General features: G+C 34.5%; 1 protein-coding gene across 1 annotated transcript in view; it reads left to right on the top strand.

Annotated features, from left to right (window-relative positions):
• Window positions 1-14,889, top strand: part of HMCN1 (hemicentin 1) — a 511,472-nt gene that overhangs the window by 349,026 nt on the left and 147,557 nt on the right. The window contains exons 39-44 of the mRNA XM_037825157.1: window positions 329-480; window positions 1,602-1,725; window positions 5,933-6,108; window positions 8,848-8,944; window positions 12,868-12,990; window positions 13,853-14,014. Of these exons, the coding sequence (XP_037681085.1) occupies window positions 329-480; window positions 1,602-1,725; window positions 5,933-6,108; window positions 8,848-8,944; window positions 12,868-12,990; window positions 13,853-14,014 (834 nt within the window). The remainder of the gene's footprint in view (window positions 1-328; window positions 481-1,601; window positions 1,726-5,932; window positions 6,109-8,847; window positions 8,945-12,867; window positions 12,991-13,852; window positions 14,015-14,889) is intronic.

The raw sequence follows: 14,889 nt of genomic DNA, 5'->3' as shown, positions 1-14,889 counted from the left end.
CCCATTGTTTAACCTGGAAGGAAAAAAAAAAGGAAATAAAAATCCTAGCCTCAGCCCTGGCATTATAAAACTGAACTTGTTCAAGTAGCAAAACCTCCTTCCCTCATCTATAAATTGTAGATATTAATGTTTGTCTTCCCTACCTCCCAGTATGACTATGATTAAAATCTCAAATAAGAGACCTAAAAGGGCTTAAAGAAAAAATCCACATGTAAAATTTCCACACAGTATTCTGGAAATTACATATATTTTTTCATTATTTTGTGATGAAATATTATGTGATATTCATATAACTTACTTTTATTTTTTTTTTCAATCTTTTTTTCAGTGCCCCCATCTATTTCTGGCAGCAATAACATGGTAGCAGTGGTGGTTAATAATCTGGTGAGATTAGAATGTGAAGCCAGAGGTATCCCCGCCCCAAGTCTGACCTGGTTAAAAGATGGGAGCCCTGTCTCTAGTTTCTCTAATGGAATACAGGTACCATCTTTCATTTCTTTGGTGAAATCTACTATCTGTTATTCAGTATAGGAAGTTCAAACTAGTAAAACTGTTGAAATGTTTGGAGAAGAATGAATAACAAAGTTTGTCCAAACACACACTACATGCATACACAAATAGCAGGGACACGCAACTGGAGTTTCAAAACAATTCATTAAAAGCTGTGTTTCTAATAGTCATCATTTGAATGGTTCCCTTACCTCACTTGTAGGTAGTGTTTGAATTCATATTTTGACCATTTGCCCCAACTACAAGTAATACTTTACACATTGAAATGTTCATCAACAGCATAAAAAGGAATTTCCTAATAGGATTTATATTTAAATATCTGGAAATAATGAATCAGGTAATTATATAGAGCATATTTACTTCTATGAACCATCAAATAATAAAGCAAGAAAAATTTCAAAGAAAATATCATGGGAAATGAAATTTAAGCCTTAAAAAATCCTAAATGCATTGCATTGAATCAAAATTAAATATACAGAAGCACATATATCCAAATTCAAGTTTGCTTTAATTTTATTTTGCCTGGCAGAGAGCATAAGTTCTCTTGATAATTCTACTTTAACCTTTCCTGAAAAAACCAATGCATTCAGAATTTGAAATGATAGAAGATTCAGAGTTAATATCAATATTTTAGATGTACAACTGTGGATTGGTGGGATAATAAGGCAATTAATGTGGCTAATTAGTTTATTTGGCTACTACTTTATTGTGAATTTTAACTTCTTAACTGTTTCCCACCTCTTTCCATCTTCCTCCCCTTGTGGATTTTTTTCTCTATAGTATTAAAGAAATTTTGCCTTCACTTAATCCTGTATATAGAGACTCAATGTCCTTGACTGTTACTAAATTTGGTTCTAGCTTCTGACATTTGTCACTGGAGACTATGAGAAGGGGATTACATGATGCTTCCCCACTTTAAAATGCCCAAGTTAAAATCCACCTAGAGAAGAGCCAATTGATAACCTCATATATATATATATATATATATATATATATATATATATATATATATATATATATATGTATAAAGTCTGTTTATACTGACCATTGTCAAGGGCATGTTGGTTATTTAGTTTTCCTGTCATTGATAGGTTCTCTCTGCGGGTCGAATCCTGGCACTGACCAGTGCACAAATCAGTGATACAGGGAGATACACCTGTGTGGCAGTGAATGCTGCTGGGGAGAAACAAAGGGACATCGACCTCAGAGTTTTTGGTGAGGTATTTTAATTATTCTTTCTGTCTGACTATAGATGTGCTTAGATCCTAAGATCTTTGAGGAAGTATTATTGGCAATAAAGAACCATGCAGAAGAGAAATAATAGTATTACAGGATCAACTCAAGTCAAATTCTACCTTTACGGCTTGATTTTTACTGGTTTTTCTTTTATAAAGTTGGAAGAAATTAAAATGCCTACGTCTCACACATAGGGTGTTGGTTTTAGAGAGTACTCTGAAGAGCATGACCACTGAAAACAGCCGTACAATTTGGAAGATAAAATCTTTTCATCAAAGGAAGCATTTGTTCAAGTGACTTTCTTCATCTATTCTACTGACAGTCATGATTTTACTACTTTTTCTTTTTAATTATATTTATAATAGGCATTTTTTTCAATCAATACTTTGTCTATTTGTGAAGCAAAAGTTAAACTAAACATGAATTTAGACAAAATTCAAGTTTTTTTTCTACTCACAGTAGAGCAATAAGGTAAAAAGAGTATGTCTGATTCTATCACAGCAAATGTCCTTCAGAATAAAGTTGGGATTCATTGGGTTTTATTCATAGATTATGCTGTTCATTCTACATACATACATCCAAGTATACCTTTAAGATTCAGAACATTTTCAGACTTTTTTTCAGTGTCTTACTTGCATTATATCCCTTGGTTAGTGGAAATAGGAAATTGTTTCTTCTGAGGCCTCTAGAAGAGTATCTATTATAATAGTACAGACCTCCCCTCAGCCCTGCTTTGATTCCAAAGAATTCAGTCTAATCAAAATATGTATCTTAATTGTTTTCCTTCAGATCATGTGAGTTGACTTCTTTTTTGTAAGTTTGCCAAAAGCAAGTAAAATAATCACAAACAATTTATATAAGGTCATATATTTTTAATAAAAAGGGCCCTTGTTATAACATGAATACCATATATACCTAATTAAGGTAAAAAGAATCCCGGTTGGCATCCGTAGGGGTTGCTGTCTACCTTCCTCATTTTCAATCCTAACTGTAGTTGACATGAGTCCACATTCAATTTTCAGATTCCCTCCATCTCTCCGTCTGAGATGGATCTCTAATGCCCAACCCCGGGATTCTGTTTCCTTTCATTGAGTCACTTTTATACTAATGAGGAACTGGAAGGCTGCCAATGTAAAATATCCTTAGAGAATGATTCATCAATCAATCTAAGTATGTGATGCAGTAGCTCCTCCAGTTGTTAGCAGGCAAGCAAGGGGGTGACATTGATATTGGCTGGGTTTTAGTCAGCAGTGAAACTTTAGGATTGACTCCTTCTGTTTCTACATTGGTTAGTGTCAAAAGTGGACCCGGGAGATGATAGAGAGTTGATATTTTCCAGGAATCATAGAAAGAATCATAGAAAGGAAAACCAGAATCTTTCCTTTGGTATAAATGTCAAATGGTGAGCTGTTATATATATATGATTGAAAATGTAATATGTGTTTAGCATTTGAAATATATGTATGCATAGCCAGCTGCTATAGAATCGTAAATATAAAACAGACTTTTAATCTGGAACCAGTTTCCGGTCTATGCTCCACTATGCTTCCATACTTTGTTTTTGTATTTGTAGTAGTGACCTTAGCGGTATTGTGCCTAATTGGAGAATAATAGAAGTTAATTCCCAGAAAGAAGTATTCTTCAGATTTACATTGAGTAGCAGGAAGAATACAAAGTGGGTGAAAAACTTTTCCTACAATCCCAAGAGTAGTTCATTAAAGAATTTTTTCCCAGGTATAAATTCAGAGTATATCTTTACGTATTCTGATATGCTGAAACAAGAGAATTGAGTTTCCAAAGTATTGACATTCCTATAGTGTCTTTTCTTTAAAAACTTAAGCCCAGAGAACATTCTTAGAGATCACACATTCTCCAGCATCTCAACAAGCATAACCCTATGGCAGTTCTTATTTTGGCAATTAAATTTCGCAAGTATAATGTGAAGGATGAGAAACAGGACCAGAGTATACCCCTTTCCTAAGCAAGATAACCACAAAGCAAAATAGGTAACATCTAAGGAAGCTGAGGATCAAAAGGGTAGAACCTTGTTCTGTTCTCAGACTAAACAAAAAATTAGAAATAAGAGACAGGACAGGAAAAAATAGATGTGTTTCAGTAATATATATCCATGTCTGTAATTAGATTCACTTTAAGTCGTGTTCTTTAAGAAACAACTACACTATTGTTTTTGCATTTTTCCTCTCAGTTTAAAAAAACCTGGTTTCCTTTTGAACTTGATTCAACTCGTTTAGCTTTAAAGAAAAGTAATTGAAGGAAAAATATTTGGAAATAAATTAGCATTCTGCTGTGTTGAACTGTTTCTGACTTTCATTTTTACAAACAGCCATAGAGAATTCATACTTATGTGAATTCTACAAATAATCTAAGATAAACATATTTTCGTACAGTTATGGTAGTTTTCATCCAATGAGACCAGGCTTTACTCAAAATTACTTCCAAACTGAAATAAGCTAATCTATTTATGGCTTCCTGTGCTAAGAAAAAGACTTGTGAATGTATTTGTTTTCATGATATCTTAGAAAGTGGCACTAATTGTGCTTGTATTGTTAATATTATAGCAGTTTTCATCTCAAGCGGATTAGTTGTGTATCTTTTGTCTAATGTGTCACATATCAGAAACAATCTTGCTGTTTTCTGTTCCCACATAGATTTACTTTAAGCTTTTTGTGAGCCAGATTTCTATGTGTGCTATTAAACTTAGAAAGTGCATCATGATCTTCTGCACAAATGGTGTGTTCCAGGCGTTGTCCAGGGTATTTCTTCTTTTAGCATTAATTCCTTTAGATTTAGCACATGTCCTATGCCAAAAACAGCACAAGAAAATACCCATTAGTTCATGTTCTCTTTCCCTCTGTAGCAGACATGGTAGCAGAGAAATCTCATAATTTCAGAAATATAATATGGCTAGTAAAATTTATTACATTCATTGTTATTTTAACACAATGCTGGGGTATTAAGCCTGAAACAATGGCTAATGAACTATAGAAAATTCCTTACCACTAAGATCTTATTTCGAAAAACATTTGGAAAGTCCCTTAGGATCTATTTCAATACAAGTTAACCTTTGTTGTAAAAATGTCCTGATGTAACTTTTGTAAGTTTCCTACAAGCCTGAATAGTTATGAGATGTAGTGAAAAATGGCCAAGGAATTTCCCCTCTTTGCTTTTTTCAGTGTGACCTTTTATAACAAACCTTATTTCGTCGTTAGTTTGTGTTTTCTGAGTTATTATATATACTTGCCTGAAAGAGTTCTTGAGAGGTTATAGAGCACACCCTCTCACTCTTGGCAGGACTACACCTAAACCGTCTACAACAAATGATTGTTTACTCTATTCTTTAATACACCCAAGGGAAGGAGATTCCTTAAATGTCTCCAAGAACACATTTCAGCATCTGACAAGCCTCATTAGCCAAGGAATTCTAATTTTAATCTCATTAAAATTTCAACTCATTTCCTCTTTTTATGTAATTGTGAGTATGTTGTACAGCTGGTCATGGATTTAGTTTGTTCTTTATCATATCACTTCTCCCACATGGACTTCATTCCTTAAAAAGTTGACAGGTACCACAGAAAAGAGAAGAGCAATAAGCTAAGAGTCCGAAGACTCCTAGCTTTGCCACCAGTTAGTCCTGCTATTTTGAACAAGTCATTATCTGTCACCCCTTTCTTGTTTTGCACACTGTGAGGAGGTACCAAATGATCTCTATTGTCTCTTACAGCTCGTATGTATGTATGTATGTGTCTGTACTGCTATGAAATTTATTTCTTTGGCAAAAGCTACAAATAAATGTCAAAGATGTATTTGTTTTTAATTCTGTCATTTCCAAAATATTTCATGAGAGATTTGTTAGTTTGGAAACTTTAAGCAGCAGAAAACCTAGTTCTAGCAATTTTGGAAATGAACTTTTGGTGAGAAATTCCAACTTCTAAAAGTTTTTTAAATGAAAAAAGAGAATTGTTTCAACTTAACAAGAGCACATTAATTAGTGATTTGTTAACACTTCGTTCTGAAGCATCTGGTGCAAAGAGGGTATGTTAGAATTATTGTGACCCTACGTCTTAAAGGAATCAATAAAGTTACTCAGATTGTATCTAGATGATTAATGAAGATAAACAGTGTGCTGGACTGTTCTATCCTGAGGTAAAACCTGTCTTTCACTTAGTTCCACCAAACATTGTGGGGGAAGAACAGAATGTCTCTGTGCTTGTTAGCCAAGCTGTGCAGTTGCTGTGTGAGGGCGATGCTGTTCCACCACCCACTCTGACTTGGTTAAAAGACGGCCGCCTTTTGCTGAAGAAACCAGGCTTCACTATCTCTGAAAATGGGAGTGTGTTGAAGGTGAGACTACAGCTCCATTTATTTCTTCCTACACTATTCTTAAGCTCATGGTTTGGGTATCAGCACCCATTAAAATTGCATGTTTTATGAGTGCTTTGTTAATTTCCCGTTATGAAGTCCCGATCCCTTTTGTTGATAATGTTTGTAATAGTTTTCAATTTTATGCTTAGTGAGATTTAAATATTTAGTTCTAGCCAGAAGCCATCTCGAAAAATGCATCCAGGAAAATATCATAGAATACTTTAAGGTGTTTCTGAACTTTTCAGTCATTCAACTGATCTAAGTTCTCTGGATAGAGACACAAAAAAAGTGTATGATAAATTTCCTGCCCATGGGTGTCTTCCAATCTCACATAAATGTATAATAAATTAAGTAACAGTTGACAAATGAAAAAGATGAAAAAATGCTGTGAGACTGAATTAATTACCAAGTGGGTGGTACAGACAATACATTTTAGGGGGGTAGCAAAGGTGAGTTGTGGTTGATTAGAGTAGTCTTGGAAGGCTACTTGGCTCTTTAAAGATATATGAAACAAGGGGCCTAAGGAAAGCAAGTAAACTAGTTTGACTGAAATAGAATTTAGCAAAATGAGTATTTGGAAATGAAGTTGATGAGGCTGATTTGAGTAAAATAACAATTAGCATAAATGCTAACATTTAAAGCCATCCTAATCAGAAGTTAGGATTCAGGAAGCAACAGGCTATTGAAATGTTTACATAATCCTCATAATAACCCAGTTGAAAATTTGAAGAAAGACTAAGTAATCTTCCCAGAGTTATTAAGCGGCAGAAATTGGATTTAAGCACAGGGAGTACAGCTTCAGAGCACATGCTGCTTATCACCACACTACTAGCCTCTTGATAAAGGAAGGTCATAAGTAACAAACAGAGTTGTGAGAAATGGAGTTGTTGATGGGTGTCAGCACACAGGAAGGGCAGTACAACTGAGGTTTCACAGGCAAGAGTGGGAGGGAGTATGTAGGTGCATGTTAGAGACAAGAGGGTATAAAGATCTTGTAATTATGGAGCTATGTGAAGAAGGAAAGGCCAGTATCATTGATGAAGGAAAGTGGGATAAGCTAATCAATCTGCATAGGCAAAAACATTCACTGCCCTAAATTCCCAAAATTCAGCTCTGACTGAATGACAGAAGGAGATAATTATATGCACACAGAGGTAGGGGAGAGGTTTGAATGTTGCACACCATCTTAGCAAATATAGAGGTCCATTTATCTTCAGAGCATTTATCTTCAGAGCACACTGCCTAATGCAGCTGGGAATGGGGGAGAGAGTTGATGGTAAAGAAATCCTGGGGTCCTTTGAATCTCCACTCTGGGGACAGGTTGTAAACCAGTGTGTAGGTTCCATTGAGGAGGGTAGAGAGAAGATCTTGCAGAAATGAAAACTTCTGCAGAACTCATCCCTAATCAGTCAATTAAAACCATCTACCTTTTTTTTGAAATTGTATATTATGTGCTACCCAAAATAATTAACATACATCTTTAACCTGATCAAGTAATAGAATCTTACCAATTTATTTTGCTTCACACACAGTAGGCACACAATAAATGTTACCCCTCCACCTGCTGACATGGATACCTGTGCTTACTGACCTGTGGTTACTGTTAAGGATCTGGAGCACACGTTTGAGTGGCTCTGTCACTAATTATGTGACTTTGGGCAATTTAAATCTCTTCATTGATCCCTAGTTTCCTGTCAGTAAAATGTGGAGGATAGATTTCAAGTACTCTTTCAGGTCTAATATTTTTGGGTTCTCCTTCTGTGCTTTGATCAAAGGATAGTTTATTTGTTCATGTTAATCAACTCTTAAGTGATTTTGAGTGTGTATTGTACACCCCTACTGTGGCTAAATACCTTCAGTGATCACTCCACTCCCAATGATTCTCTCTCGTTTGAAAGTTTTAGCAATTGTTGATTGCAAACTAATTTGGAAATCAATCACGTGTTTGTCATACAAGAAGTATGTATGTATTATCTTGTATTACTGTTTGTAACTTGTGTTATTATTAAATTCTTTTTTTATGTTCATACACTTTTCCTTCTCAACTAGATAACAAACTTATTAAATCAGAAAATATATATTACATTATAATGTATATCTTCCACCTGCAATATCTTGCACAAGGTTATCAATAATTGTTGAATGGTCAATAAATGAATGATGAGTGATTATTGATGCATGTTGCAGATTACGTACATAGTAAAATGTTTACTGATAACCCAATTATCTAATAAGCACCAGTTGAAGTATTAGGAAATTGGGGCTAATTAAATATAATACCTGACTTGAAAAAGTTTACAAACTGAGTGTGGGGAAAAAACATATGTAATAAACCAATAATAGTGGTGTTCTTTTGCTGAACAATATTCTGGATATATAAAGATCATATATTTTACAGCCCTAAATAAATGTATCAAAATTGTGATTTTTTTGCTATTTTATCTGAATTATATTTAAAAGGCCTTTCTAAACCTTCAGCCACTAATATAAATCAGATTAGAATAAGATAGAAGAAAAATTTTGTGTTTGCTAAGTATTGAATCCGGGTGATAAGAATATAGCCATTCATTTTACTATTCTCTCTAGTTTTTATATGATTGAAAATCTTCAGAATAAAAATAAGAAAAGTAAGAGATCAAAAATAACATTAATAGAAAAATCCCAATTATGTGTGAAATAGAAAATGTGGTTTCAAAACAAGATTTCTTTGGTTTTCAGATTGAAGATGCTCAGGTTCAAGACACTGGTCGTTATACTTGTGAGGCAACAAATGTTGCTGGGAAAACTGAGAAAAACTATAATGTCAACATTTGGGGTAAGTGTCATCAGCTCTTGTAAAGCTAAAGATGGAGCCTGTAGTTTAACTTTTTATTCTTTGTGTCAATTCTTAAAATGACTTCTGCATGACTAAAATTGGTTGTGATATAGGGGTGGGCACTAATCAGTGCTTTCAGATGATGCTGAACTGTTCTGAGCACCAGCTTACATAATTAATTCAAGAACAACTATAGACAAACTTCCTGAGCCTAAACATATTAGTCATTATAACTATGACATAGTATGGTTCTCCACTCCTGGCAGGTAGTATGCCCATTTGCCTTTCAGCCAGTATCTTTATTGATTGAGCTTCCCCGGGTACTAGTAGTGGGTTGCTCAATTGAAAATAAGCCAAAAGGCCAAATTATGTGTGTGAACTACCTGTGTGTGTGTGTGTGTGTGTGTGTGTGTGTGTGTGTGTGTGTGTGTGTGTATGAGCACCTGCGCTTGTGTGGTAGAAGATGGGGTTACCATACTGACCAGTGACAAAAGGTCATTTGCTTGAAATTTTACCATTTGTATTAATTAAGATCATCCTTATAAATAATCACAACTTTCACTTTCTTTGTTGCTGTCTGCTATTTTTTAAAAAACTGCTCCCATTTCTAGCTTAGTGGTTCTTATTTTAAATACTTTAAACAGTTCATTTATATCACATTGAACCCTCATTAATTTTGATTGGATTTGTTTAAACTTTTAATTATTGAAGCCATGAGCTGAAATTTACCTTTATGTATAAAAGTTTATTCAAAAAACAATTTTTTAAAAATGAAAATGTTAGCAAAGATAATTTGATTCCAACAGAGAATGATTATTTTTTAACTTTAAAAGCACACATTTATGTAGGAAAATGGCTTATTAATTATAATCATTATTATAAAGAAATTCTTGAGCCATATTGTGAGAAGTGCTATTACCCAACCTGCAAAAGGATTAATTTGCTTTTAAATAGTGAAATTTACTATATAGTAGATGTATATTTATTACATATTGCTTATGTTTCATTAGCTCCTGTTGCCACTTCCTTCTTTATCTTTTCCCCCTTCATTTCTCTTTCTCTTCCCTTCTCATTTCTTTCAAATGGGTGAAGTAGTCATAGAACCCCCAAGTTAGACAAGAGACTGATGTAGATGTTATCAAATAAAGATTGGAAAAAAAGACTAATTAAGAGTAATGATCAATTAAAAAGTGAGGTGATGAATTCATTTTGAAAATGCCATATTTGAGGTACCTGTAGACTATCCATGTGAAATTGTCCTCCATTCAGCAAGAAATAAGAGCCTATAGTTAAGAAGCAAGAGATTAAAGTTAAAAACATAAGGTTGTAGACATCAGTATGTTGGTAGCTTGAGATCCCTTAGAGAGAAGGAAAAGAATGTGTACAGCAGAGAATGGTAGAATGGACTTTGGGTGCATCAATGTAAGAAGGGAGACAGAAAAGGGATGCCAAATAAGAAACTTAATAGGAACAGTCAAAGAGGAAGAAAGAAAGGGTAAAAACTGTATCATGGAAATTAACGGACAATAGTGTTTCCAGAAGGAGAACATGGATGAAAAAATAGGTTGAATGTGGATGGATAGATGGCAAATGAATAATGTCAAATACTGCAGAGAAGACACTTCAGACTACATATTTATACATGTACATATTTACAAAGTATGCTTTATAAATGAGCAGATCTATGTCTCTCATAGAGAAGCAACTTAGTAGTGGAAAGCAGAGTGCAGTAAACAGAAGAGTGAATGATAAGGGGGAAAGTTGAGACATCAAGTATAGATTCACAAACAGAGTATTTGTGGTGTGCCTTCTGTGTATGAGGCACTATGCCATGTGTAGGCACAGACATGAGCAAGAAAGACACTGATCTCAAAGAACTTATAGTCTGCTATAAAAAAACAAATCTTTAGATAACCAATGAAAATTAAATCTTTTAAGAACTATGATAGGAGATTATGCAGGCAGACATTATCAGGGGCGCATGACATCTAAGGATGAGAAGACGTAGCTCTATGAAGAGGATGGAAGCATCCACTTACCTGCAAAATGCTGTCCGTGTTCAAGGAACTTAATACCATTCACAGTGGAGCCTACTGTAATACAAAGGAGAGTAAGGGGATGTTAGGTAGAAAAGGTAAAAGGGGGCACCAATTCAAAAGGTATGGATTTGATACTAAGGACAATAGAATGCCATTAAAGGGACTTAAAGGAGGACTGAGATGTTCAGATTGTATTTTAGGAAGAAAGCAGATAAACTCTAGAAGTATTTAAGAGATTGAATCAACAGGATTAATTGATTAAAGGTAAGGAAACTGAAAGAGGCAAATATGAATGTCCTGGTAGGCTTGACAAGTTGGGTTGTATGGACAGCATTGCACTTCCCTTAGAGAGGGACCAAAGATGGGATGAGTTAAGTTTTGGACAGGTTGAATTTGACATTATCTTTTAGGCATCCAAATTGTGAGTTGGATGTGTAAGTCCAGATTAAAGGAGTTTGTATTACAGAACAGACATACAAGTATTTGTATAAAGGCACTTGAAGCCATAAGGTACATGAAAGTAGAGTTTAAGTGAGAAATAATTATTTTATAATAGTGGCAATCTGTGTAACTCCATCATTTTCTTTGGCAGCATTTATGATCCATAGAATAGGCAAGAACAAAGTGAACTGTAGGATTCATGCAGAATAAGGATTTTGCCAAATAGGAAGGACAAAGGTGCAAAGTTGAGAATATTGGCAAAAGAGCAGTGGAAATTATTGACCATGAAATCTAGCTGGATAGAGAAGTCAATAAACAATAGAGTAGGCAGATGGATAGGGAGACTTTTGAGAGATCAAAGAACTTAGATTCAATTAGGTTGGTGAATTGAGAATTGGAATTGAGTGAGAGAGCTAGAAGGATATAGGAGTTGTCAGAGAGTGGCCAAAATTTATAAATGTATAGGAGCAAGAATAGATGATAATAAGGGCCATTATATAGTCTCAAGTGGGGTAAATGGATGAGCAGATCAAGGAACTGAATAGCCAGGATGTTAGACTGGTTATAAATGCAGATGTTGGGTTCAACTAGGATGAAGTGTGATGAGGAAGTATAAGAACAAGTATCAAATTGTTAAGTGAATAGAGGAAGAATGATGGGGAGATTCACAGATGATGATAAGAGAGAGAAGTAACTTGACGGCCTGAACTTCAGTGGAATAGAGGCTTCTACCTGGGGGTGGTTGAGCAATGACTAGAAGTGGGGAGTGAGAAGGATTCTCCCAACCCTCAACTCCCAGAAGCTTAGGAGAACAAGCATCTACCACCTGATAATACTGTAGCCAGAGCTGTGTCATCAGGGAAGCCTTAGGCCAGCAACTGCAGACTCCAGCCTCCTTGGGAAAAGCATGGGTAGTCAGGACTGACTTTGAAGGTTCCAGAAAGAAGTTGGAGGCCAGTGGAGAGGCAGCTGTGCAATCTAGAATAAATACACCTCTGTTTCTTAGATTAAATTTCTTGCCTCTGTTTTCTACTACATGCTGTATTCCTGATGTTTTTTCCGTTTCTGCTCAGCATCTGAAATATCAAATCTGATCTAGAAACCAGTGGCTGATTTAAGTTTAAACGTGGTAGATAGCTTAGATGCCTTGGCTTTTTGGTGCAAAGTGTCTAAATATCTATAATATATTAGCCTCTTTTATGCCACTTCAGTACTCTGAATATTTTGATAATTAAATTTCTACCTATAAAAGTGGAAAGTCTGCAATTAGATATTTATTCTACATCTCATAGGTGATTTTTAATGTGGTGTTGATATGTAAAACTCATGTGCTAATTCTTTCTTTGTGTCATTTACTATAAACCTTTTTCTTACATGTTAATTATTAGGAAAAGTATATACAAAATGAGTGTAAAAATAGTATATTTTCTCTTTTTTTCCCAGTGCCACCAAATATTTATGATTCTCATGAACTTGCTCAACTTACAGTTATAGAAGGAAACCTCATTAGTCTGTTGTGTGAATCCAGTGGTATCCCACCCCCAAGTCTCATTTGGAAGAAGAAAGGTCAGTTTCTATACTTTGATATTTATAGCATAAAATATAAGCATAAAATAAATTTATATTTTGTCTGACAAACATGTCAATTTAGAAACTTTTCTAGAGTTTTCATGCTAAAATACTGGATAGCATAATTGCTTTATATTAAATATGCAGTATGTGGTATTTCTATACTATCCAGCTGAAAATATTTATTTTTTGAGTTTTAACTGCTCCCCAAAAGACATTAATTTTCTTCACTAATTTATTGTTTTTAATCAAATGTCTTACAGGTCAGCTATAATGATCAATCATCCACTATTCAAAGAACCTAATTGTCTTCTTTAAAATAGATTTTTAAAAATTATTTTCTAAAACAAACATTTTGCTGTATTTGTAAGAGTTTGCAATATACGGTAACATTGGGTTCTGCAGATTTTCAGTTTATTCATCAACAAATATTTATTCATGCCCACTAAGTATCAAACAGATTGTCTAAATTCTTAACTGATGTTAAACATCATTTTTCTTTTACTATTTTAATATTTTATTTTGTTTGTTTTCCTAAGTATGTTTTATTTCAAGTATCATACTGATTAAAAAAAAAAACAGCAGAAGATAATCTTGGTAAACATTTGTTATTTTTCTTCTCTTTCCTCTTCCTCCTTCTTTTTTCTTTTCTTCCTCCTCTTCTTCTTCCTAGTTTTTTTTTTGTTTGTTTGTTTGTTTGTTAGTTTTTGTTTTTGGCATGCCAGAGCAGGATTATTTTATATGTCATTTGCCTTGAGTCAGGAAGCAAAAATAAATATATATACTTATCACAATATGTATATAACATGCTTTATATTTTTGCCTCATTTGGTTTTCTGCCATTTGGTTTTCTTTACAGATTCCCCAGTGCTGGCTGATTCTATGGGGCATGTCAGAATTTTATCTGGAGGCAGGCAGTTACAGATTTCAATTGCTAAAAAGTCTGATACAGGGCTCTATACATGTGTGGCATCCAATGTGGCTGGAACTGCAAAAAAAGACTATAATCTGAAAGTTTACAGTAAGTCATTGATGAGCCAAGTTTTGGTACAATTTTACTTAAAATTTTTCCATCTTTCCCTTTCCTTTTTTCTTTGTAACTTTAAGATTCCTTCATGGTAATATGCCTGTAACAACTATCATATGACCCAAATATTTAAATTGTGCTGACATAACTGGAGAACAATCATCTATTTCTTGCTATTTATTCAGCAATATAGCTGTCCACTTTGCATCATTTTGTTTGTGACAAACACATAATGTGACTGTAATTTGTTGGAGATGAGACAGTGGACATGATTTTGGGGTGTTGAGGGGGTGGTATTGTACCATAGGGTATGTTTACAATATGCAAAAAGATCTAAATTTAAAGAATATTTAATTTGTATAATATTTTATGGTGTTTAAAATAATTTACATTATCTTTTTTAATCTTTTCATGGTATAAGACAAAACTATTGCCTCCATTTTGCAGATGTGGAAACATAAGCCCAGAGAGGTTTCCGTGGCTGATCGAGGTCACATGGCTTGTATGTGGTAGAACCAGCATGAGAACACAGGATGACTGGCAATGGCCCACTGTTCTTTCCACTAAAACCCATACACATTAAAGTTGGTCTAATTTTCTTTCTTAGAACTGTATCAGGTGAATTCAGCTGCAAAGTAACAGAATAATTAGCAATCAGTATCTTAAACAAGTAGAAGTTTAAAATCCCACATAATGAGAAGTCTGAGGTAGGCAGTTAGTCACTTTGGTGGGTCAGCAGCTTAATCATATCAAGACAGAAGCCCTGGGATTCTCTCCGTCCTTCCTTCATGGTCTCAAGATGGTTACTGTAGCTGTGGACGCAAGGAAGGGGGAGGGTGGTATCCTTCCCTTTCACCAAGAAAGCAAAA

Source organism: Choloepus didactylus, chromosome 2 (assembly GCF_015220235.1).
Source record: "Choloepus didactylus isolate mChoDid1 chromosome 2, mChoDid1.pri, whole genome shotgun sequence".
Classification (NCBI taxonomy): Eukaryota; Metazoa; Chordata; class Mammalia; order Pilosa; family Megalonychidae; genus Choloepus; species Choloepus didactylus.
The sequence above is the reverse complement of the archived record's forward strand: the minus strand, read 5'-3'. Positions and strand labels throughout refer to the sequence as shown.